The 25,549-nt window shown below is 39.2% G+C and overlaps 1 protein-coding gene across 4 annotated transcripts in view; it reads left to right on the top strand.

The window, feature by feature from the left end:
- Positions 1 to 5,846: 5,846 nt before the first annotated feature.
- HMCN1 (hemicentin 1) overlaps positions 5,847 to 25,549 on the top strand; it is a 399,451-nt gene continuing 379,748 nt past the window's right edge. For 2 of the 4 annotated variants that reach the window (XM_064477196.1, XM_031438568.2), the window contains exon 1: positions 5,847 to 6,432. In XM_064477196.1, the coding sequence (XP_064333266.1) occupies positions 6,165 to 6,432 (268 nt within the window). In that variant the 5' untranslated portion in view covers positions 5,847 to 6,164. The remainder of the gene's footprint in view (positions 6,433 to 25,549) is intronic. The other 2 variants (XM_064477197.1, XM_031438569.2) reach the window with 1 other exon arrangement.

The following is a 25,549-nucleotide window of genomic DNA, read 5'->3' as shown; positions in this document are numbered from 1 at the left end:
TAAGTAAAAATGCCTTTTGAGACATTAAATGTTCCTTTCCTTTATCACCCATCTTTCCTCATCATGGTGCTTTGTGGACCTTGAACATGTCCTTAAGTGCTACCGTCCACTTAGATTTCAGGAAGTTGGTGAAGCTACATAAGACCCTCTATAAATAAACAAATAAAAAAGCCTCCCTAGTTATGTGTCCTTTCCAAATCATAGTGCCCTCAGTGCATATACACAAAGCTTCAGACTTTTAATGCTTTGTCTTCAAATAAATATAATGGTAATAATAACACTAAACTTTCTTGAGTACTCGCTGCCCCACCAGGCACTTGTCTAAATGCATTATATGCATTTTTTTCACTTTATTCTCAGAGAAGGACAGTGATTCCAGAGAGATGGGAAACAAATGAAGCAAGTCCTATAATTGCCCCAGGGTACCACCTTCAGAGAGTTTCCAGGCCATGGTGTGTGGAGGTGAAGCCAAAGTGGAACCCTGCAGGCTGCCTGAGTCGAGCAGATGGAGCTGAAAGTCCAGGGAGAGTAGCACAGCTAGAGTTTGCAGTAGAGAGGATCTGAAGGAGCTATGGAGATAGAAACTCCAGAGATCTGAAGGGGGGTCCTCCTTGTGGACTCGGCTGAGTACTGACTAGCACATGCATACGAGGAAAGAACCACTAGGAAGGATTCAAGGCAGCTCACACAGGGATGGGGACAGATCTGTCCCCACCAGGCAGACTAGCAAATCTCATGATTCAAAGAGTACTGGGTAGAATACATGAAAGGGTCTTTTCCCAGTGATGGGGAATAATTCATCCTAGACTGAATACTGCTTTGGTCTGACCTAACAAATTTTACTTACTTATTTCTTTTTATTGAGGTTGACAGTTGACAATGTTCTGTTAATTTCTGGTATACAGCATAGTGATTCAGTTATACGTGTGTGTGTGTGTATACATATACATACATACACCTTTTCATATTCTTTATGCACTATTACAAGGTATTGAATATAGTTCCCTGTGCTATACAGTAGGACCTTGCTTATCTATTTTATATATAGTAGTTAGTATCTGCAAATCCTGAACTCTTAATTTATCCCTCCCCATCTTCTTTCCCCCCTGGTAACCACAAGTTTGTTTTCTATGTCTGTGAGTCTGTTTCTATTTGTACATAAGTTCATTTGTGTCCTTTTTTTAGATTCCACATAAAAGTGGTATTTTGTTTTCTTTTTCTGACTTCACTTAGAATGATGTCTCCAGGTCCATCCATGTTGCTGCAAATGACATTATTTTATTCTTTTTTATGGATGAGTAGTATTCCATTGTGTATATGTGTGTGTATATATATGTATGTATGTACATATGTATATGTATATGACAACATTGGGGTGCATGTATCTTTTTGAATTAGAGTTTCTTCTGGATATATGCCCAGGAGTAGGATTTCTGGATCATACAAGTCTATTTTCAGTTTTTTAAGGAATCTCCTTACTGTTTTCCATAGTGGCTGCACCAAACTACATTCCCACCAACAGTCTAGGAGGGTTCCCTTTCCTCCACACCTTCTCCAGCATTTATTGTTTGTAGACTTTTTAATGATGGACATTCTGACCAGTCTGAGGTGATACCTCATTATAGTTTTGATTTGCATTTCTCTGATAATTAGCGATAGTGAGCATTTTTTCATGTGCCTGTTGGCTATTTGTGTGTCTTCATTGGAGAGATGTTTAGGTCTTCTGCCCATTTTTGGATTGGGTTGTTTGCTTTTTTGTTATTGAGTTGTATGAGCTGTGTGTGTATTCTGGAAATTAAGCCCTTGTCTGTTGCATGGTTTGCAAATATTTTCTCCCATAGGTTGTTTTTTTGTTTTGTTTATAGTTCACTTTGCTGTGCAAAAGCTTGTAAGTTAGGTTCCATTTGTTTATTTTTGCTTTTGTTTCTATTGCCTTGGTAGACTGCCTTGGGAGAACATTGCTAAGGTTTATGTCAGAAAATGTTTTACCTATGTTCACTTCTAGGAGGTTTATGCTGTTGTCTTATATGACCTAACAAATTTTAAAAGTGAGTCCTGAAAGAATCACTCTCTCCAAATACCTTTATTCTGTCCCAGAACAAAGCTCAAGAATATTTGTAAAAGTACAGAAATATCTAGTATGAATTCATAATGTAAAGGTAAAATTCGTAATATCTGACATCCAATCAAAGATTATGTGGCCTGAAAGGAAACAAGAAAATGCAGTCGATAACAAGCAGAAACACTGATCAGCTGAAACTGATGTAGCACTGATACAGATGTTAGAATTACTAGCCAAGGACATAAAAGGTTATTATAACTGTATTCCAGATGTTCACACACTTAAAAGGAGACATGAAAGATATAAAAAAGATCCAAGTAGAATTTCTAGAGATAAAAATTGCAGTGTCTGAGACGTAAGGGACACTGAATAGGACAATTGTTAGAACAGACAGTGGAGAAGAAAAGATTACTGAACTTGAAGAAATAGCTATGGAAACTATCAAAAATGAAACATAAAGAGAAAAGAAAATAATAATTTTAAAAACTGAACAGAGCATCAGTGAGCTATGTAACATCACGTAGCCCCAACTATGTGACCTGGGGTCCCCAGAGAAAAGGAGGTAAACATATTTGAAGGAATAAAAGCCAAAAGTTCTGTATTTGATGAAAACTATACACTTAGAGATGCAAGAAGCTCAACTATCTCTAAGTATAAGAACTACAAGGGGAACCACCTCAAGGCACATCATCATCATCAAATGGTTCAAAATCAGTGACAGTAAGAAAACTCTTAAAAGCATCAAGAGAAAAAAGACCTGGTTTATACAGAAGGACAAATGTAAATATGATTGAGATTTCTCACTGGAAACAACACAAGCAAAAATACAGTGGGGTAAGATCTTTAAGGTTCTGAAAGAAAAATAAAAAACTGCAAACCTAGAATCCTGTATCCAGCCAAACAAAAACAAAAAACAAGCAAACAAGAAAACCCAAACCAAAATAAAAAATTTCAAAAACAAAGATGAAATAAAGAATTTTTCAAACATACAAAACTGAAAGAATTCATTGCCAGCAGAGCTTCACTACAGGAAATATTAAAGCAAATCCTTCACGGAGAAGGAAAATGACATCAGATTTGAAAACGTGAGTCTACGCAAAGAGGTGAACAGCATCAGAAGTGGTAAATATATTAATTTTTTAAATTAAATATCTTTAAAAGATAATTGACTACTTAAAAATAACATTAATATAGTGTGGGGTTAAAATATAGTAATGTAAAATAAAATGGAAGACAATAGCAAAAAAGGTTAGGAGGAATGGAAGTATATTATTCTGAGTGTCTTTTACTATAGATGAAGTGGTATAATACTACATGAAGGAAGACTGATAAATTAAAGATACATACTATAAACCCTATAGCAAACACTAAAATAAAATAGTTATAGCTAATAAGCTAGCAAAGGAGTTAAAAATAGAACCATAAAAAATTCAGTAAATCCAAAATAAGACAGAAAAATAGGAAAAAAGAAACAAAGAACAGATGGGACAAAGAAAATAAATATCAAGATAACAGATTTAAACCCACCTTATCCATAATTACATTGAATGTAAATAGTCTAAATAGCCCAATAAAAAGCAGAGATTATTTGCATAAAAAAAGCAAGACCCAATTGTATGGTGACTACAAGAAACAAACTTTAATATAAAGACACAAATAGGTTAAAAGTGACAGAATGGAAATGATATATCATGCTAACACTAATGAAAAGAAAGCTGGAGTGGCTATATTAATTTCAGACAAAGCGTATTCCATAGCAAATAATATTACCAGGAATAATGAATGTAACTTCATAATGATAAAGATGCCAGTTAATCAAGAGGACGTAATAATCCTAAGCGTTTATGCATCTAATTACAAGGCTTCAAAATGCATGAAGCAAAACTGCAAGAAGAAATAGGCAAATACACAATAGTAGTCGGAGATTTCAATACCACGCTCAATAACTGATAAAACAAGAAGGCAAAAATCAGTAAAGACACAGAAGATTCAAGTTAACACTATCAAACAACTTGACCGTACTGACATTTATAGAACATTCTACCCCGCAACATTCTTTTCAAGTGTGCTGGGAACAATTACCAAGATAGCTCATTTAATCCTTATAAGGTAGGAACTATCATTATTTCCACTGACAGCTGAATCAATGAAAGCATGAAGAAGTAGGTAACTTGCTGGAGATACGCATTTATTAAGTGTTACAGCTGGGCTTTGAACCCAGGCTCTCTGACTCAGAACTCTTAATCACCAGACTACCATCTCCCTTGAACACCTGGAACAGCTCAGCTCTCAGTGAAATCTCTAGAATTTCTAATACAATCACTTTTAAATAAACAAAGGGGGTAGGCTACTCAAACAGCGTTTTCTAAATACTACTTGGACAGGAAGTATGTTCCACCTCTCCTCTCACATTCCCACTCAGCCCAAATAGCCAGTCTGCTTCCTTTAACTGACATGACTTATAGGTATCATAAACTCAGGTTCCAGAGTTGCTGGGTCTAAAAGTGAAGACAGTTGCAGACTCTAAAAGGCTCAGGGTAGCTGGCTCTTCCTCAGGCTGCCTCCGTGTTGGTTGGGTGGTCTAACACACATTCCAACTCGAATCAAGATGCCTGCTGGCCCCTTGTTTAAATGCCAGGATCCAGACAACCGCTCCTTTTGCAGGATGTAAATACGTTTTTACTAAAGAGAAGCAAAGAATCCTTGGCTTGTGGTTGATTTTCTTTGTCCACCTTATCTCTGTTATTAGTACCATAATGTATATAATAATTACAACACGGAAAAACTTTGTTAAGTTTTCCAGGGCGAGGTTTCCTTACTTATCAGCCAGAAAATGCCATAGAAGGGAACACCTTTTTAAGTGAATCTTTGGCTGAGACTTCGCAAGTGGGTGTTCTATGGGAGGAAATGTGAAACAAGGATATTATTCTGCCTCACCATGCTGACGGGAGGATTCGAACTGCCCAGCAAACACGAATCTTGAAATTAAAAAAGACTTTTCTCTTTAATGTGCTCTCTCCCCTCATCCTTTTGCACTGAGCTTCCATCCTGTATTCGCATCCAGCTTCTTTCCCTTCTCCCATCTTTCCTAACTACAATCAGTGACTCCCCAGTTCCAGCTGTCTCTCTCTGTTCCCTTCACAGCGCTTTTCCCTTTCCTCCCGTTTCTAGCCCATCCAGCTCTCTCCTCCCTCCCTTCCCCACAGCTCCACAGTCCCTGAGGAGTTCAAAGAGTGATGGAGAGTGGCTGCAGCCCAGCTGAGGGGACTTCCCAGCTCCCTCTCCCGGCTGGGCTGAGGACGGGTGGCTGGGCTGCGGCGTCTCGGCTTTTTGCGGGAGCTCCGAGGGTGCGGATTATTTAAGAGGTGTCTGAAGCAGCCTTGTACACAATAGAAAAGTACAGTTCCCTTTTTGCTGGTTAGCGTGGTGTCCCTCGGCTCGGGTCTTTGCCACACACTCTTGCAAGCCGTTGTTTACACTGGGCTTTTGGAGGTGAGGAGCAGTGCGGGTGGGACGCGGGGAGCGCTTCCTTGGGACTGAATCGACTCGAGAATCAGCGGAGGGAGAAGTCGCCCTCTGGGAGGCGGGGCAGAGCCAAGGAACCGGGCCTCCGCTGGCCAATCAGGAGGCGAGGCCGAGCCCGGCTTCCCCTCCCCTCCTGCTCGCCGGCGGGCGCGCGCAGTGGAAAGTTGGGAGCCGCAGCGGCTGGCCGGGCGCAGAGCGGCGCGGCGGCGAGGGCGGCGAGGGCGGCGAGGGCAGCGGACTCGGCGCGGCGCCGCTGGCTCTGAGCGGCCCCCGGGGCATGGGCCGGGCGCGCCGCCCGCACTCCGCCACACGCCGCCCGGGCCCGGGCACTCGGCCGTCCCGGAGGAAGCTGCGTCGGGACAAAAGCGGCCGCATCTCTGGCCGCCCGGCCCCTGCAGGGGTTCAGCTTTGGTGCTTGTCCCCATCTGATTCTCAGCCCCAAACTTTTTGGGAGTTCAAAGAGATTTCAGGAATCGAATGAATTGCCCTGAGAAGAAACCTGCTGCCGGTTGTTGAGGTGGGGGTAAGCACAGGGCTTAGGCGCTCAGGAAAAAAGGAAAAAGAAAAGAAAGACAAAATGAGTTCCTGGGACATTGTCCACACAGTATTCCTGTTCGCTCTTCTTTATTCTTCCCTAGCTCGGGATGCAAGCCCCCAGTCAGACATCAGGGCTGAGGAAATTCCCGAGGGGGCCTCCACCTTGGCTTTTGTGTTTGATGTGACTGGTTCCATGTATGATGATTTAGTTCAGGTTATCGAGGGAGCTTCCAAAATTTTGGAGACGTCTTTGAAAAGACCTAAGAGACCTCTTTTCAACTTTGCTTTGGTGCCTTTCCATGATCCAGGTAAGGGAAAGATTTATTCTGTTTTATTTCTTATGCTTACATTTATTTCTTATGCTATGAAAGTGTCAGGAAGTTTCAAAACCATTTTTTTTAATGTAGCTGAATACAATTGTAACAAAGAATTGCTCGCTTGCATCTGGGTTTGCTCTGTGATACCTACTTAAGTCTCAGCCATGTAGATTGCTTGTTTATAGAGTGCTTGTGAGGTGGTACCCAAACCTGGAAATGTGGAGTTAGGAAAACCAGAGCAGCGACATCAAAATAAGAGTTAAGTGATTAAAAAAAATTTTTTTTTTTTTAGAACTAAAGAATGTTTAATTAGGAAGGCCGACTGGGACATGGGTATTCCGCAACAATGCTTTAGGGGCTAACATCCAGGTTGAGAGCGTTCTCAAGATAACTCTCAAGTAAGGGGGAGAAAAACCTGTGTGAGACAAGGGAGGCTGTAATAACTACTAATGAGTTGAAGAGATGAAAATAAGAGAAGCCATTCATTTCTTAATTAAATCTATTCACCTTTGCACCAGACCATCATTAGTTAGGTTCACAGATGATTATAAACATTATGTCCATGTTTTATCCATTAGAAATGCATGCAATTTGGTATGTCGGTGCTCTTTAAAGGTAGGTGAAGCACAATATTTTTTTTTTGCCCTAAAGCCATGGGTTTCAGCTGCTCCAGTGCAATTTGATCCTCTTTGCTTTTTTCAGTTTCTCTTTAAAGTGGCACCTTTCTGTGAGGCATATAGGAGCGCTCATTGTCATCAGCCGGGGTAGCATTGCAGAAGGAGCCCTGGGGCTGGCTGTCTAACATCCACCTGAGTTTCATTAGCACAAGTCCCTGCCCAGTGGAAGAAATAAAGCATTAGTTTCTTAAAAATCCTCCCCCACTGTTTTCTCCCACATTTTTATTGAAATTCCCTCTCTTTGCTGGAAGACCTTTTCACAGCCTCTTCACAATGAGAGCATGATATTGAGAAGCTCAAATTCTTGTGCATTTGACAAACATATATGTGTTCAAATTACTGCTAGATATTCGATGTGGGGCAGGTTTCAGCCATTAAACAAATTGGCAGGGGGAGAAATTTAGAGGGAACTAGAACTCTGGGTTTTTTTGTTCTTCAAATGAAAAAAAACTACCTATTCTCTTCCAGGATATACATATATTTTAGTAATTTCTACATTGATTAAACGTGAGATGTTCTTTATATTTGAATAAAGAGTTGAATAATCAGTTACTGTTTGCTGCTTTAGTGAGATACCTCATGTGTTATATATAATGTTTTAATTTATTAAATGTCAAGATTCCAGTTGTGATGCAGTTCAAGACCTGTTATTTTGGAATAGCCTAAGTATGTTTCTTCTATAGGGTGAATCTGAAATTGGCTAAAAAATAAAGCAAACATTTTCTCTAGCACCACAATTTGCTTTCCTCCAAAAACTCTTATGAAATGTTGCTGTAAACAGAGCACAAAAATTGCCTCAAGTCATAAGGGCAAACTACATCATCATGATATTTTGATACGATATGAGGAATTATTGGAATAAACTGTATTGTGACGTGCTGCCTTCCGGTTGTTACCAAATGGGAAAGTTTGTTGTAGTTAACGTTCCTATACTTCAGTAGTTATGATTCAGAGTAGAGGAAAGTTGGAATGCTAATAACAAATGATTAATAAATAAGAGCTAATAAACAAATGATTTTGAAGTAAGTAGTATGAGAAAATGATTAATTGGTTCCATAAAATTGTATAATTCAGCAAAATTATTAATTTTATTTCCATTGTGATTCAAAGTAGAGAGAAGCAACCAAGTGTTATCTAAAACTATTTAAAGTATTTTTGAAGAGAAAGGGAAATAGAAATCAAAAATGGTAATAACCTTTAGTTTACTAGCTCACTAAAATGGATTGTAATACTGTCTTTGTGTGACATTTTCGGTTTGTGCGTTTGTACAATCATTAAGAGTTTTTGATTCCCTGGTACTTCTGATTGGTGATCAGCTTGGAACCACCAGTGGACAGAAAGGGCCTTGAATGGGGGTTGGCTGTTTTAGTGAGTGACGTTAGAAAACTCTGTCTATATCTTGTCTAATTTAAACCATAATGGAAAAGAGAAAAAAGGTCTGCCTTTTTGAATCCGTTTCCTCAAACATGTGATGAGAGAACTGGATTTGAACGTCTCTAAGGTCACTTCTAACTGTACGTTTTACAACTGACAGTTTTACCTTTGGTGGTTTCTCACGGTCCCTGACACATATTCATAAAGTTGGTACAACTGACAGGCAAAGAAATGATGTGTGGAATTTAATACAATAATTAGTAACCTTGGCTGCTTACAGCTTTTCACAGTCCTTTGAGATCTGCTGTTGCATTTAGCTAGATGAAATAATGGATATGATCTGCGATACAGTCTCAGGCGTTTGATCAAGACCTTTAGGCCTTTGTAGATGATTGCTTTGGATCTCTGCATTGTAGTCTGGGGCAAGATGTGTTTCAGATGAGGGTAGGAATTAAAATACATGGAAAATATAGACATACAAGAGGAGTAAGTCTAACAAGTTGACAAGGAGGTGATAGAATCACTCAGCAGATGTGCATGTAGGAAGCTAGTGTTGGAGGACCAGCTGCATACTCATGGTAGAAGGAAGTACCAGAGAGGACCAGGCTCATGGCAAGTCAAGGCAACTTTCTGATGCTAACTCTGCTTAAGATGGGTTTCCCACTTCCATAATCTTGTTTAATGTATTAATTTTTAAAACAGATTTATTGAGATATAATTCCCTTACCATACAATCATTCACTTTAAATGTACAGTTCTGTGGTTTATAGTATATGCAGAGAGATATGCAGCCATCACCTTGTAAAGCTTGGAACATTTTTCTCGCTTCAGAGAGAAACCCTGGGCCTTTTAGTTGTCAGTCCTCCTGCCCCCATATCATCCTCCTCTCAGCGCTAAGCAATACTAATACTAATACTTTTGTCTCTGTGGATTTTCCTATTCTGGACTTTGACATGAATAGAATCATAAAATATGTGGTCTTTTTTGGACTGGCTTCTTTCACTTTAATGTTTTTAAGACTCATCCATGTTGTAGCATGTTTATTCCTTTTTATGGCCAAATAATATTCCATGTTATAGATATACTGTATTTATTTATCTTTTAATCTGTAATGGATATTTGGGTTGTTTCCACTTTTTGGCTGTTATGAATAATACTCCTGTAAACGTTGGTGTACAGGTTTCTGTGTGGATATTATGGCATTATGATTTATATGTGATATTGTGATTTATAGTAAGAAATAAATACTTGGTCTTTGTTGCCTTTTCTGGCATGGAGCTCACTCTAGGGGTACCCCTGTGTGGGCTGCATGCGCCCTCTGTTGTGGGTGGACAGAGATTTCTGTGGCATGCTGGTGGGTTGGGCTGACCCCTGGCCCAGCCAGCTGTGTCTCTCCACTGTGACAGTTGTGGATGCCCAGGTAGATGGGGCTGGTCCCTGTCGTGGATGTCTCTGAGGTCTGGCTGTCAGTGCATCGGTGTGTTGGCTGTCCCCTCCCACCCTGAGGGGAAGCTACTTTGGAGGGGTCAGTGGAGGTGGGAACCAGATTGAGCAGGGCAGGTCCTCTGAGAAATGCTGGGGTAGGGCTCCTGGTGTTGGATAGGTTGATGGAGAGTGATAGAAATGGTGCCTGCCAGTGCCAGGTCAGCTAGGTGGATAGAGAGTAAAAATGGCACTCTTCAGTGCTTCCATCCCCAGAGAAAGTTCCACCAGATCCCCACACTTGCCCTAGAATGAGTCATTGAATCTCCTTCTCATATGACCCAGTCCTTTTACAAGCTGCTGCCTCTGCACTGGGACTCAGAGTGAGTGAGTTTGTATACAAGCCCTTCAAGAGCTGAGTCTCGGTTTCCCACAGCCTCTGGCTCTCCTGAACGTATGCCTCACCGGTTTTCAAAGCCAGATGTTATGGAGGCTTGTATTCCTGGTGCAGGGAGGCTGATGTGGGGCTCAGAGCCCTCGTTCCTCATGGGGGGACCTCCATGGTTGTGATTTCCTTCCCGCTGGTTGGTTGCTGCATTAGGATAATAGGTTTGACTAGACCACGTCTCTGCACCACCCCCGTCTCAATGTGGCCTTTTCTTTGTATCCTTAGTTGTGGACTATGTCTTCTGCTAGTCTGCAGGTTCTGAAATAGTTACTCCATATATAGTTGTACTTCAGTGTGTCTGTGGGAGGAGGTGAGCTCAGGACCTTCCTGCTTCCCTGAAACACAACCATTCTGACTGTTGTTTGAGAATAGTCTAAAGTGGAGCAAAGGCAGAAACAGGGAGGAGGGGAGGCTATTGCATCATTCAGGCAGAAGAGGATGATATGTCTTGGGTGAAGCTGGTAGCTGTAGAAGTTTGGAGAAATAATTGAATTCTGTGTATATTTTGGAGATGAAATCAAAATAATGTATTGATGAACTGGATGTGATGTGTGAGAGAAATGGCAGGAGATGAGATAGATTCTGAGGATTTGGCTTGAGTGAGTGGAAGCATAGCATAGCCATTTGCTGGGATGGAGAAGAATGAGCAAGAAGCAGGTTTGAGGAAGAGTGGGAGACTGAGGCTTTTATTTTTGGATGTGTTTGAGATGCCTTTGTTACCTAAGTGGAGATATTACAAAGGCAGTTGGATATATGAGATTAGGGTTCAAGAAGTCTGGGTCAGAGATACAAATGTGGGATCCAGAGGCACACAGCAGATGGTAATCAGGGCTCTGAGGCTAGGGAGGACCACTAAGGGACTGATTAAATGAAGAACAATGAAGGTCTGAGGACCCAGCCTTGAAATACTCCAATGTTTAACAGTTGGAGATGAGAATAAAAGGACGAAGTAGCCTGAGAAATTGAAGACAGAGTGGAGAAGAGTATGTTGTTCTGGAAGTCAAGAGAGGGAAGCTTTTCAAGGAAGAAGCCCTAATTGGTTAAGAAGACAGAATTGGCTAATCTGTTCAGCAATGTGGAAATCATTGATGTCTCAAGAAGAAATGATGGGAGTGAAAGCCTGTTTGGAGAGAATTTTTAAAGAGAATGGGAGAGGAGGACTTGGAAATCTTTGGCATTATATTGCTATTTCCAACTACTGGAAAGGTTGTTTTGTTCATGAAGCTAAAATTGAAACCAGTTTTGATAAATGATTCAACCAGTATTTTGCAAAATGCAAGTGCAGTGTAGTAGAAAGAACGTCCAATTTGGAAGGGAAGATTTGTGTTCTTTTCATTATTCCTGTCATTTAAGCCAGTGTTTAACCTTGCCAGATTTCTTTTATCTATAAAATCTGTGCATTGGTAGATCATTAAAACCATGGAGTTTGGTAGTAATCATACTATAGTGAAAGATAAGGGACTGCAAAGAAACTCAAAGTGGCAAGGACTTGATTGACAGGGAGAAATCCATTCGTTGATTCTCTGTGATTAAGAGTTTCATTGTATTAAAACCTCCGAGTCCTCAGTGACTTTGCAGGGTTCTGCAGGACCTACACAGTGTTAAAAAACACTCCAGGGCTTCTTTCATGAACAGATTCTTGTAGAAATATTTTCCTGAGCAATAGAGTAGAAAGATATTTGCAAGAAAAGTATTTCACGTTCAGACCTTGAAAACCTGCACATATTTACATGAACTCAACTTCAGGTTCAATGTTTTCAATTTCAATACGTGTGGGAAAAGGAGCCAAGAAGCTAGTAGTCTCCCTTTGCCTACAGCACATCCTACAGGAAAAGGGTTTTTATGAGGAGAAAGCTTGGTCTTTTAAGTCCAAGAGAAATCTAGCTAAAGGAAATGAACTAAAATTTAAGAGCAAGAGATTTTGGTTAGACAATGATAATTTTGTTTCCTATGATGATAGGAGACTTTAACCTGAGGTGGTAGATTCCAGCAGACTGGATCTGGCCCTTAGAACATGGAAAAAAGGGAAATATGATTGCCTTCTGTAGGTTAAAGTATGAAATTGACTTACAAAGAAAGAGGAAAGATGTAAAGTTAGCTTTCAGAGATACCATTACTCTCAGGGTGGTAGTCTTGAGAGTAAGCTCCTTATGTATTTATTAACTTATTCAAAATAAAAATCAGCCAAAAGTGTGGAAGGTCAACAATGAAAAAGAGTCATAGAAACAGACATTGTACAACCAAGTTCTTTTTTAAAGATTGTGTTATAATTGACATGTAATATTACTAGTTTCAGGTGTACAACATACTGATTTGATATTTGTATGTATTGTGAAATGATCAGCACAATAATTCTAGTTAAGATCCATGACCATACATGTTAAAAAATTTTTTTTCCTATGATGAGAACATTTAAGATTTACCCTCTTAGCAACTTTCAAATGTGCAATACAATATTGGCTATAGTCACAGTGTTGTATATTACATCTCCATGACTTTTTTATTTTATAACTGGAAGTTTGTACCTTTTGACCCCCTTCTCCCATTTTGTCCACTCTCACCCTCTGCCTCTGGCAACCACTAATCTGTTCTCTATCTGTGAGGGTTTTTTTTTTTTTTTTTTTTTTTTAATTTTTAGACTCCACATGTAAGTGAGAGCATTTGGTATTTGTATTTTTCTGTCTGACTTACTTCATTTAGCATAATGCCCTCAAGGTTCATCCATGATACTTGCAAATGGAAAAATTTCTTTTTATGGCAGAGTAATACTCGCGCACGTGTGTGTGTGTGTGTGTGTGTGTGTGTGTGTGTGTGTATGTATGTGTTTGTTCACGTGTATACCACATCTTTATCCATTCTGTCAGTGGATGCTTAGGTTGCTTCCATGTCTTGGCTATTGTAAATAATGCTGCAGTGAACATGGGGATATATATATGTTTTTGAGTTAGAGTTTTTAGTTTGTTTTTTTTAAATAAATCCCCAGAAGTAGAATTGCTGAATCATATGGGTAGTTCTATTCTTAATTTTTTGAGGAGCCTCCTTCCCTACTGCTTTCCATAGTGGCTGCACCAATTTACATTCCCACCAGCAGTGCACAAGGGTTCCCTTTTCTCTGCACCCTCACCAACACTATTTCTTGTCTTTTGGTTGATAGCCATTCTGACAGGTTATGAAGTGATCTCTTGTGATTTCGATTTGCATTTCCTTGATAATTCGTGATGTCGAATACTTTTCAGTTACCTGTTGGCCGTCTATATGTCTTTGGAAAAATGTCTACTCAGATCCTCTGCCCATGTTTTGAATGATTTTTTTTTTTTTTTTTGCCAAGTTCTATCTAGGGTTCAGAGAGTTCGTTCATTCTACACTTAAATAACCAGTCTACCATGAGCAACATTCCAACTATGGTGATAGGCTATTTACCCATATAAATATGTAATGATGTCATTACATATTTGAATCATACTATTTTTCTTGTTTTGGTTGCATGTTCATCAAACAGCCTCCTAATTTAACCTCATGGACTTTGCTTATGGGGAGAGAATGCTCTGGTCAGACTGGCATGCACATCACATTCACCAGACAGTTATATTCCTCATTGGTAACTCATATTTTGGCATACTGGTTTTATACATCTGTCTTTGTTGCTTTAAATATCTTGACAGTGTCAAGTCAAAGTTTCTGAGTTTGCAAGTCTGAGGGCAAGACCTTGGTTGATGGTGAATTTATCAAAGTAAATGCCTCCTTGTATGGATCTGTTTGGGTGGCCTGTCAGTCTCTAGGCTTTACTCCTCAGCATTTCCAACGTCAGTGTTAGTGTGAATAGTGCCAAGTAACTGTTCTGTCCACTTGAAACTTACGTAGATGACAGCAGAAGCCATTGGAATAAATGAGGTCATTTACAGAGAGTCTGGAGACTGAGGAAAGAAGGAAGAAGGCGGCTAGAACTGTGGCTCACACAAGCATTTAAAAGATGGTGAGAAGAGAAATGATAAGGGATTCTGGAAAGGAGGATCCAGGTAAATAGGAGGAGAAATAGGAATGAGCAGTGTTTGGAAATCTAAAAAGTTTTAAGCAGATGTTGTCAACTCTGACCATTCATAAGGTTACTGAAAATAAAAGCTACACCAAAAGTTCATTGGAGTTGTAGAGTCAGGAGGCTGAAATGACGGGTAAGAAAATGGAGCAAGCGAATGAAGTAGATTTCTGTCATGGACATTGTGGTTAAAAACATAGACTCTGGAGTCTGATGCCTGGTTGGAAGACTGGCTCCATCGGTTACTAATGTTGTGTGATCTTAGCTACTTTGGGCTTCAGTTTCAGTAACTGGGGATAGTATTATCTACTCTATAAGGTTGATATGAGGATTAAAATACTGGATGTCCCAAACTTAGCACAATCCCTTTCACACAGTCAATTCTCAATAAACAGTGGTTACTGGGGTTTAGAGTTAAGAAAGAACTTTTTTTTTTTTTTTTTTTTAAGGTGGGGAGAGGGGAGAGAGTGTTTAAATACTGCTGGAAAAGAGTCAATAGAATAGAAGAGAGAAAATATCCCAAAGAGAGGACAGGTGATTCATAAAACTAGGATTTCAAGGAAGCAAGGCAGGATGCTAAGCTGAAGGATTAGTTTTTGGCAGAAGACGTTTGGCTGAGTGTGATGGGAGAGGAGCAGACCGTTGACAGGTATGGTCATGGAAAAGCTGATAGGTGAGGATGCAGGATGTTGAGTGATTTCCTATTTGATGGACTCTTGTTTCTCAGAGAAACAGAAAAGAGACTGATTTGATGAGAGAAGGGAGTGGCAGAAGGGTAAGTGAGGGGTTACAGAAAAACGGTGGTGTTTTGGAGGTAGAAGTTGCCTCTGGACACACAGACAGTTTCCAGGATGACTTGTAGTTCAGAAGATGAACATGTAATGCCTGAATACTGCCCACCTGTGTGAATTTCTCGGTGGCGCTCTAGCTCTTAGTAGCCTGGTCATAATTGCTGAAGTTAACCAGTTGTTTGAGCCTGGATTGGGATTTCATTGAGGAGGTGTGTCTAAAGAAATAGGATATGGTTGAGAAGACTATTGATAAGAGATTGAGGTGACAGATCATAGGGTCAAATCTGGATGTAATGGACTGACAAGAGTTGAGATTTTGCATGTGAAGGACAAGATAACAAATTTGGGATTAATTAGTAAAAATACGCAGAGTGATTGATTGTAGAATGCAGCTTGGGTAGAAAAGGAAGTTAAACCAGAATGAAGATCCTGGGACTGAGATCAGGGGACTTGAGTATGCAGAGTGGGAACATGGATGTTAAAGTTACCTGGATAATAAGAGCTTAAAATGGTGAGAAAGGCAGTGAGTCAGGCATCACATTTTTTTTTTTAATAAGAATTATTGAGCAGCCTTCAGGTGGCAACTGACAATGAAGAAAAGAGTTAGGTGGCATTCACCTCAAAATGGCAGGTGTTTTCTCTGAAGACAGAGACATGACACACTGGGTGTGGATAAAATGCTGACCCACCTCCCAACCCTGGTGTATCTGGGATGCGGGAGGAGGGGCAGACTCCACTGGGGAGGGCCACAGGGGAGGTGGGGGCGTCAGTGGAGAACTCTGAGCTAAAGTGGGAGGCAGATGGAGACTTCCTATGGGAAGGTGGCTTGGAAGGGAGGATTTGTGAGGGAATAGGATAGTGAAAGAATGGGTCAGGAGAGAGGAAACAGCGTGAGAGGGAGAGAGGAGGAGTGGTTTGCGTTTGGGGCAGCGACTACAGATGATGGTGACATAAAGCAGGGAGGTGGGGGGGTGTGCTGTTGGAAAGTCTGGGGTTTGGATGTGAATGTAAGATGCTGGTTCAGGTCCCCGGAGAGTTGGAGCCTGGTAAAGTCGGCTGTTGAAGATAGCCCCGCTGGCGGGGACTCCTGAGGAAACACTCAGTTCCCATGTCTTAGTGACACAGGCTTAGTAACATAATTCTTATTTCCAGTAATGACAGCTACCATTTTGTGAGTCATTGGTGTGGACCAGACACTGAATTGGGTACATTGTCTGGCTCTAAGTGGTGGATGTTCACTTTATTTCACATATGAGGCAGCCGAGGCTTATCGAACGCTCATGTTATGTAGAAAATTTCCTGAAAAAGAATGATTTTTACAGGTTATTTTTTTGCCACCTTCTTTTGTTTTGAGAACTGTGTGGACTTGAGGATAGGTGCCCAGGAAGGCACAGCAAAGGGTTAATTTGTGAGGGCTGCCGTAACAAAGTACCACCAGCTGTGTGGCTTAAGCAACAAACATTTACTGTCTCAGGGTTCTGGAGGCTAGAAGTCTGAAGTCAGGATGCTGGCGGGTTGTTACTTTCTGAGGACTCTGAGGGGGAGTCTGTCCTTGCCTCTCTCCTGGCTCCTGGTGGTTCACTGGCACTCTTTGGTGGTCCTTGGCTTGTTGATGCACTGATCTCTGTCTTAATGTTCACAGGGTGGTCTCCCTGTGTGCTGTGTCAATTCTCCCTTTTTGATTAGGACACCAGTCATACTGGATTATTGGCCCACCCTACTCCAGCATGACCTCATCTGAACTACCTACATCTGAAACAACCTTATTTCTCAATAAAATCACATTCTGAAATGATGGGGCTAGGACTTTAACATACGAGTTTTGAAAGGACACGGTTCAATCCGTACTAAGACCATTCAGTAATTAACATTAAAAAAAAATGAACTCTTTAACTCTTTCATAGAGAGACTGTTTATTCTGTAAATTTCTGATAAAAATCATTGGATCAGGAAGTATCATGGACTGAACTCTGAGCACTTTTTGGATAGGAACAGGGTTCTCAGTGGAAGTTATGGAGACAGGTATAATATGTTTGGGATGCTATTTAAGTCCTTGAAATAATTTGAATTTTAAAAATCTGAATTTTACTTTTAAAGCATTTAGTACTTAAGGGCATTTACTCTTAAAACATTTAAAACTTTATTTGATTTCTTTTCTTTCGGAGATAATGAGACATTTAATTTTGAAATGGGGGAAATTATATAGGAGCTAGGAATTCTGGGAATCGTGTGTGTTCCAATATATTTTGAGTTTGTATACCTCTAGATTTTTTTTTCTTGGAAACTTCAAACACACTAATTGGGACAATTTTCCCATTAACACCAAATCTCTGAGAGCTTACCGTTAAGCGTTATTTTATTCTCTGGTGGGAGGAATTCCTTAAAGTTCCCAGGCTGGAAGTCACCCTGATTGCCACTGAAAATGCTTCAGGTCAACCCAGTCGCTGCTCTTGCCAAGATCTGACTAGGAGAGGCTGCTAAATGAGCCAGATGGGTGATGGGGAAGAGAGGAACATGGGAGATGGATCTTGTTCTTTAATATATATCTTTTTCCTTTTTACCAAGTAGAAGGTCCAGAAAATACATTATCTCATTAAGTAGTAGACAATAAAATTCTGAAAAGATACTGTACTACCTGGAATATCAATTTTTAAGATTTAAAATGGAATCTGTTTTGCTTTTTGTTTCCACTTCAAAGCCCTTTGCCGGAGCACGCGGAAAACCCCATTTCTATTGTTTCATATTCCACAGAGGTTCTTTCCTGCTCTTCTTAAGTGGACTTGTTCACTAACCCCTCCCCCTGTATCAGGTGATCACAGTTTTGCCTTGAAGCTTTCTCCTAAGCCACACGCTATGTTGGAATGTCTCTGTGTGTGTCAGACATTTTCTCTTCTGTAGCTAAAAGATTGTTCAGAATTTCACCTCTTTCAAGGGATTTTCCTGGAGTATTGGAGAAGTGTCATTCAATGTTATATGGACTTAATTTGTGCCTTTGATAACTTCACTCCTTTTTTTCCCTTCTACCTTCTAATAGATATTAATAGTTGATTTGATTTTTCTCAGCAAGGTAAACTTTGGCAAAGTTAGACAGAATGGCATAGGTTTTTTTTATTTTTTGTTTTGTTTTGGAATAATTAGATTTTTTAATTTATTATTGTTTGTTTTTTACTTAATGGTTGTACTGGTGATCGAACGCTTGACCTTGTGCGTGCTAGGCGTGTGCTCTACCACTGAGCTATACCGCCCCCCCCAGAATGGCATAGGTTTTGAGGGAATGGATTCTTATTTCAAATAGACCATTTGATTATTAGTAAATTACTAAGTTCTCAAGGCTTTAGTCTGCTTATCAATAAAGTGGGAATAACAATCATACTTCCTTTGTAGAGCTGTGAACATCACAGGAGAAAATGCATGTAAAACATTTGGTATGAAGCCCAACATGAAGTAAGAACTCTTATTTCTATAAGAGAAATAATCCTTGACATAGAGTCAAAGCACCTAGGTCCTGGCAGTTCACTTGATCTCTTAGAGATTCAGTTTCCTTCACTCTTAAATAAGGATCTAGTCTGTGGTGTGCTGATAAATGTGAAACTGTTGGTTCTGGAGCTAGGGGTGGGGAGAGTCCCTTATTTGTAGAATACTCTGCCATGGCCATTTTCAAACTACCAATATGTTGTTGCTGGATGTGCAGCCGAGAACAGCGGTGCAAAGTTGTCTCACCCTTCTGCAAAGGATATTTGTGTTTATTTATTTTGTTTATTTATTTAATTGAAGTATAGTCAGTTATAATGTGTCAATTTCTGGTGTACAGCACAGTGTCCCAGTTATGCATATACATATATAAATTTGTTTTCATATTCTTTTTCATTAAAGGTTATTATAAGATAGTGAATATAGTTCCCTGTGCTATACAGAAGAAAATTTTTTCCTTTATTTTTGTATATAGTGGCTAACATTTGCAAATCTCAAACTCCCAAATTTATCCCTTCCCATCCCCTTTTCCTCTGGTAACCATAAGATTGTTTACTATGTCTGAGGGTCTGTTTTTGTTTTGAAGATGAGTTGGTTAGTGTCATCTTTTTTGCTTTTTTTAGATTCCACATATGAGTGATATCATATGGTAGTTTTCTTTCTCTTTCTGGCTTGCTTCACTTAGAATGACGGTTCACCCACGTTGCTGAAAATGGCATTATTGTATTCTTTTTGTGGCTGAGTAGTATTCCATTGTATAAATACACCACAGCTTCTTTATCTAGTCACCTGTTGATGGACATTTAGGTTGTTTCCATGTCTTGGCTATTGTATATAGTGCTGCTATGAACATTGGGGTGCATGTGTCTTTTTGAATTAGAGTTCCCTCCAGATATATGCCCAGGAGTGGGATTGCTGGATCATAGGGTCAGTCTGTTTTTAGTTTTTTGAGGAATCTCCATACTGTTTTCCTTAATGGCTGCACCAAACTACATTCCCACCAACAATTTAGGAGGGTTCCCTCTTCTCCACACCCTCTCCAGCATTTAAGAATATTTATGTTTAAATGAGACAGTATTTGTGAAAGGATTTTGTGTAATAGGCATTCACTAAATGTTAGTTTACTATTGCTTAGAAAACTCCTTTGGATGGGTGGAAATAGTTCTGTGATAGAGAAAGCAGATTGAATGTTTTCTTCTGCATGACAGTGGGAGAAATTATAACACTGAATCCGCAGAGAGGCCAGGCAGGCCACACCAGTGCAGAAGTGAAACTGAAGGAACCTGCTGTCTTCTTAAATACCTACTGGGGACCTAAGAGATACCTCACATTTATCAGCAGCTCATCCATGCCCCATACGTGTCTTTTCCAGTCTTCCCTATCTCAGAAAAGGTGCTGCCGTTTTCTCACAGTTGCTTGGGATAACACCCTTGGAGGCATCCTGGACTTACCTTTCTCTTTCACACCCCACATCCAGTCTCTCCAAATTCTTTTGCCTCTACTTTCAAGATTTTAATTTGACCACTACCTACCCTCTCTACCCCGTTCCTCTAGCCCAAGCCACTTTAACCTGCTGCTCCTCCTTGCTGCTCTCCCTCTCCTGATCTCCTTATTCACATCACTTTTAGCATGTTGGTTTCTTTATTGATTCTTGCAAGCCAGGCACACACCCTCTCCAGGGCCATTGCTCTTGCTGTTCCTTCTTTCTCTAGTTCCTCGCATGGCTTATATCATGACTTCATTTGGCTCTTGGCTCAGTCCTTTTTTCACAGAGGCCTTCCCTGACCACCTGGTCAGCTCCCACATGACTCTGACCTGCTAAGCTGCTTTATTTTCCTTTTTATAGACTTAGCACTGCTTGACCTTAGAAATAATGTGAACTGATTTAAGGTCTAGCTTCTCTGCTCAACATAAGCTGAGGGCAGAGACTTCATTTTCATGACTGTATTCCCCAGAGCCTCACATAGAAGACTCCCTGGCACGGAGAAGTCATTCAATAAATAGTTATTTAATGAAAGGATGAATTCATAAATGTTCCACATGTTCTTGAAAAAAATTCTTTTACTTGTTGAGTGCTGAGATCTATGTATGTCCATAAGATCATGCTTGTTAATTGTTATGCAAATACTCTATTTCTTTATTATTGCCCAATTGATCTATCCTATTTTGTGTAAATTGTTTTAAAATTTCCCATTGTGATTGTGGTTTTGTTAATTTCCTCTTACAACTTCAATCAATTTTTGCTTTAAGCACATGTTGTTGGGTACATACTGGCTGAGTATTAATTTATGTTCCTGGTGAATTACTCATTTTATCTTTAAATATATGGTCATCTTAACCTTCAGTACTTTCTGTTCTTAAACACATTTTGCATAATATTAATAGTGCTATTCCATAATTGGTTGGTATTTCTCCTTTATCTTTTTTTCTTCTCTTGTTTTATACTTGTTTTAATAGTCAAGTTTAATCTTGTTACTTTTACTATGGTTATTTGGGCTTATTTTTATTATCTTATTTTTTATTTTCCATTTACTGTGATTTTTATTGATATTTCCCACTCTTCTTCTATTATTAAATTGAATTTACCTTAAATTCTCTTTCTTTCCCCTTGTGTTGGTTTGGATATTATACATTTCATTTCTCTTTTCATCATTACTCTTAATGTAGTTGACTTAATGAAAGTTAATCAATCTCTGTGATTCCATGTAAGGGAATCCATGTATAAGGGACTTGGAATACTCTGCTCATCTTCCCCCTGTGTTTTATAGTATTAGCCAGTATGTTAGATTCATCTTGGTTTTTAAATTTTTTTGTTCATTTGTTTTTATACATTGTTTTTCTTCTCTATTACTTTTATTTTTAATTGTTTAAAATTGAAGTATAGTCAACTTACAATGTGTTAATTTCTGGTGTACAGCATATAGTGATTCATTTAAATATATATATTTATATTTTCATATTCTTTTTCATTATAGGCCATTACAAGGTATTAAATAGTTTCCTAGGCTATACAGTAGGATCTTGTTTATCTGTTCTATATATAGTAGTTAGTATCTACAAATCTCAAATTCCCAACTTATCTCTTCCAACTCCTTTTCCCCCCTGGTAACCAAGTTCCTCTGTGTCCATTTTTTTTTTTCAAAGATTCCACATACAAGTGATGTCATATGGTATTTTTCTTTCTCTTTCTGGCTTGCTTAGTATGATGGTCTCCAGGTCCCAGGGTCCATCCATGTTGCTGCAAATGGCATTATTTTATTTTTTATGGCTGAGTAGTATTCCAATGTGAGTATATGTGTGTGTGTGTGTGTGTGTGTATACACACCACAACTTCTTTATCCAGTCATCTGTTGATGGATATTTAGGTTACTTCCATGTCTTGGCTATTGTAAATAGTGTTGCTGTGAACATTGGGGTGTATGTATCTTTTTGAGTTAGAGTTTCTTTCAAATATATGCCCGTGAGTGGGATTGCTAGATTTATATGGAATCACAAAAGACCTAGTAGTGCCAATGCAATACTGAAGAAAAAGAATGAAGCTGGGGGAGTAACCCTCCAGGCTTCAGACAATACTATACAGCTACAGTAATCAAAACAGCATAGTACTGGCACAAAAATAGACATATGGATCAATGGAACAGAATAGATAGACCAGAAATAAACCCACACACCTATGGTCAATTAATCTTTGACAATGGAAGAAAATGACAGTTTCTTCAACAAGTGGTGTTGGGAAAGTTAGACAGCCACATGTAAATCAATGAAATTAGAACCCTCCCTCACAGCATACACAAAAATAATCTCAAAATGGCTTAAAGACTTAAACAAAAGACAAGACATTATAAACCTCCTAGGTAAAACATTCTGACATAAATCATAGCAGTGTTCTCCTAGGGCAGTCTACGAAGGCAATAGAAATAAAAGCAAAAATAAACAAATGGGGCCTAATTAAACTTATAAGCTTTGCACAGCAAAGGAAACTGTAAACAAAATGAAAAGGCAACCTACAGAATGGGAGGAAATATTTGCAGATGATGCATGTGACCAGGGCTTAATTTCCAGAATATACAAACAGCTCATACAACTCAATAACAAAAAAACAAACAACTCAGTTGAAAAAGGGGCAGAAGGCCTAAACATTTCTCCAGTTAAGTCATACAGATGGCCAAGAGGCACATGAAAAAATGCTCAGCTTTGCTAATTATCAGAGAAATGCAAGTCAAAACTACATGAAGTGTCACCTCACACCAATCAGAATGGCCGTCATTAAAAAGACCACAAATGATAAATGCCCGAGAGGCTGTGGAGAAAAGGGATCCCTTCTACACTGTTGGTGGGAATGTAGTTTGGTACAGCCACTATAGAGAACAGTATGAAGATTCCTTAAAAAACTGAAAATAGATCCATCTTATATTTAAACCCCAGTCAGTCATTTTGTTTGTATAGCCAGCATTCATTTAGATTTAACTTGTTGTTTGCTAATTTCTTTACTCATTGTTAATTCTAGCTTTTCACTCCTTCATTTTGGATTTATATATATATTTTTTCCCATTGTTTCTTAAATTCTTTACACTCTGTAGTAGTTTTTCTGGGGATTGTATATAAGGAAGTGTTGGTTCACAGCCTCAGGAGTTTCCCGGTGAAATTTGAAACTGTCCCTCCAACCCCACCAACCCCTGTACACAGGGCAAGGAGAGATCAAAGAAAGAAGCAGACCACTCTGGATTGGTAAGGAGCAATTTTAATACAAAAGAGAACTTATATCTGAGGCTTGTCTCAAGTGTTGCAAGACAAGTAGATCTCTGTACCCACCAATCAGAACCTTAGAGTTTATGTAGAGGCTTTAATGGGGTTCAGTCATGTATACAGTCAGGATGGTCTCAGAAACCCATTATTCTCTCAAGACTTCGTCCCCTGAAGTAGCTCCTATGTGGGAACCGTGGTCTGAATGCACATTCCATGAACAGGGAAGGGAGTGAGGAGCCTCCAGCTTGAGGTCATGTCCTGTCAGCCACCTCTTCCAACAGTAGGGAATCCTTTTCGTGTTTTGTCTGTGAGTCTGTGCATAGCATCTTCATTCTTGGTTAGTAGTTTAGTTAGGTATAGAATTCTGTACCTAACTTAGCCCACTGAAGATGCTATTTTATTGTTTTCTGACTTGACAATTCTTTCAGTTTAATTGTTGTTCCTTTTTAGGTAAGCTGTTGTTTTCTTTCTGGTTACTTTAAGATTGATCTCTTTTGCCTTCTTGTTTCTGCAGTTCTTTGTTTTCTAAGCTTGGATTTGATTTGATTTTTCCTGTTTGGAACCTGGTTTGCCTTCACACCCAAGGACTTTAGTTTGTATTTAATTCTGGAAAATTCTTATCTTTCAGATTTTTCTCTCTTTATTCTGTAATATCTCCTTCATAAAGTCTTACTAAATGTATTTTGGATCTTCTGTTTCTATTCTCCAAGCCTCTTTATCTTTCATAGTTTGCGTCTCATTTTCTCTTTGCTGCATTCTGGGTGATTTTCTCCAATCTTTCATACAGTTCTCTTCAGTGCTATCTAATCTGCTCTTTAAGTTATCCACTGAGTTTTCAATTCCAATAACCATAGTTTTTTTTTTCCCCTGGAAATTTCATTTGGTTCTTTTTCAAATCTGTCTTTTATTTTGTATTGTAGGCTCTTCAATGTTGTAGTCTCTAATATTTTTGTATTATTTCTACCTCTTAGAGTGGTGCAAATTCTTCCAAGGATTTAGTCTGCTTGCTCTCCCTCCTTGTGGTTTGTTTCCTTGTGTGGTTGCTAATTGTTGACTGTGAATGCATCTAGCAGGGAGTCTTGTGTACCCTGGATTTTGTACTGCTGGTGTTTCTACAGAGTGGTTTTGCATTTGCTTTTGTTTGGGCCCTAGAATTAGCTTGCAGGCTTATGTTTTTTGGCTTTGGGTTCCTACACCACGCAGTTAGTACAACTCCTACTAATCTTACGTGTTTCTGGCTTAAGGTTTCAATTTCTCTCAGGAGATTTATTCCCCCAATTAAGAGACCTGGACAGATGGCCAGCTTTCTTGCCAATTTTCTAGGTTAGTATGGGGAGTTTTTACTGATCCCTCTTTCACCTATAGGACTTGGCTTTAAACAAGGTACTCTATTTTAGTTCTCTGATCCAAAAAACCTGATACTATGAAAACTGTACCCACGTGGGCATTAAAATCTTAGCATCCAAACCCTGTATCAGGATCTGACACCCTCTTTTGCTGCCATGGTGACAACTGAAGTTTACTTCAGTTTTTATTTCCTTTTTTTATTTAGGTACTTGGGAGATTTCCCTTTATTTTGTTATTTGAGCTTGGCTCTTTATGAAAAAGGAAATGTTATGTTTTACCCAGCATTTCTGTTTTGTAGGGGGAGTGTCTTCCTTGTCAACTTAGTTTGCCATGTTGCTGAAAGATCACTTCTTGTATCCTCAGACTTTGTCCTTGCTTCTGTATTCTTTTCCTGTGTCCACATTTCTCCCATTGAACAAAAGTCTTATTTATAGTAAAATATTTGCCTTCAAGTAAAACTTTAGGCCCATTTGATTGCTAAGGAGAGCATTACCAAGTATTCAAGGAAAAATAATCACAATTCTACAGAACTGCCTCGTGGCAATGGAAGAAAAAGGGGACACTGTCCATGATTCTAGCATAACCCTCATACCAACATCTGATGAAGATAATAAAGGAAAGAAAAATTATAAGTCAACTTCCCTCAGAAATCTAGATGCAGAAATTCCAAATGAATATTAACAAATCCATCCTGCAGTATGTAAAAAGGAACATATGTAATGACCAGGTTATTCTCATCCATGGCTAAGAAGATTAATTTAACACTAGAAAATAAGTCAAATATAATTTATCATATCAG

This window comes from Camelus dromedarius, chromosome 21 (assembly GCF_036321535.1).
Source record: "Camelus dromedarius isolate mCamDro1 chromosome 21, mCamDro1.pat, whole genome shotgun sequence".
NCBI lineage: Eukaryota > Metazoa > Chordata > Mammalia > Artiodactyla > Camelidae > Camelus > Camelus dromedarius.
The sequence above is the reverse complement of the archived record's forward strand: the minus strand, read 5'-3'. Positions and strand labels throughout refer to the sequence as shown.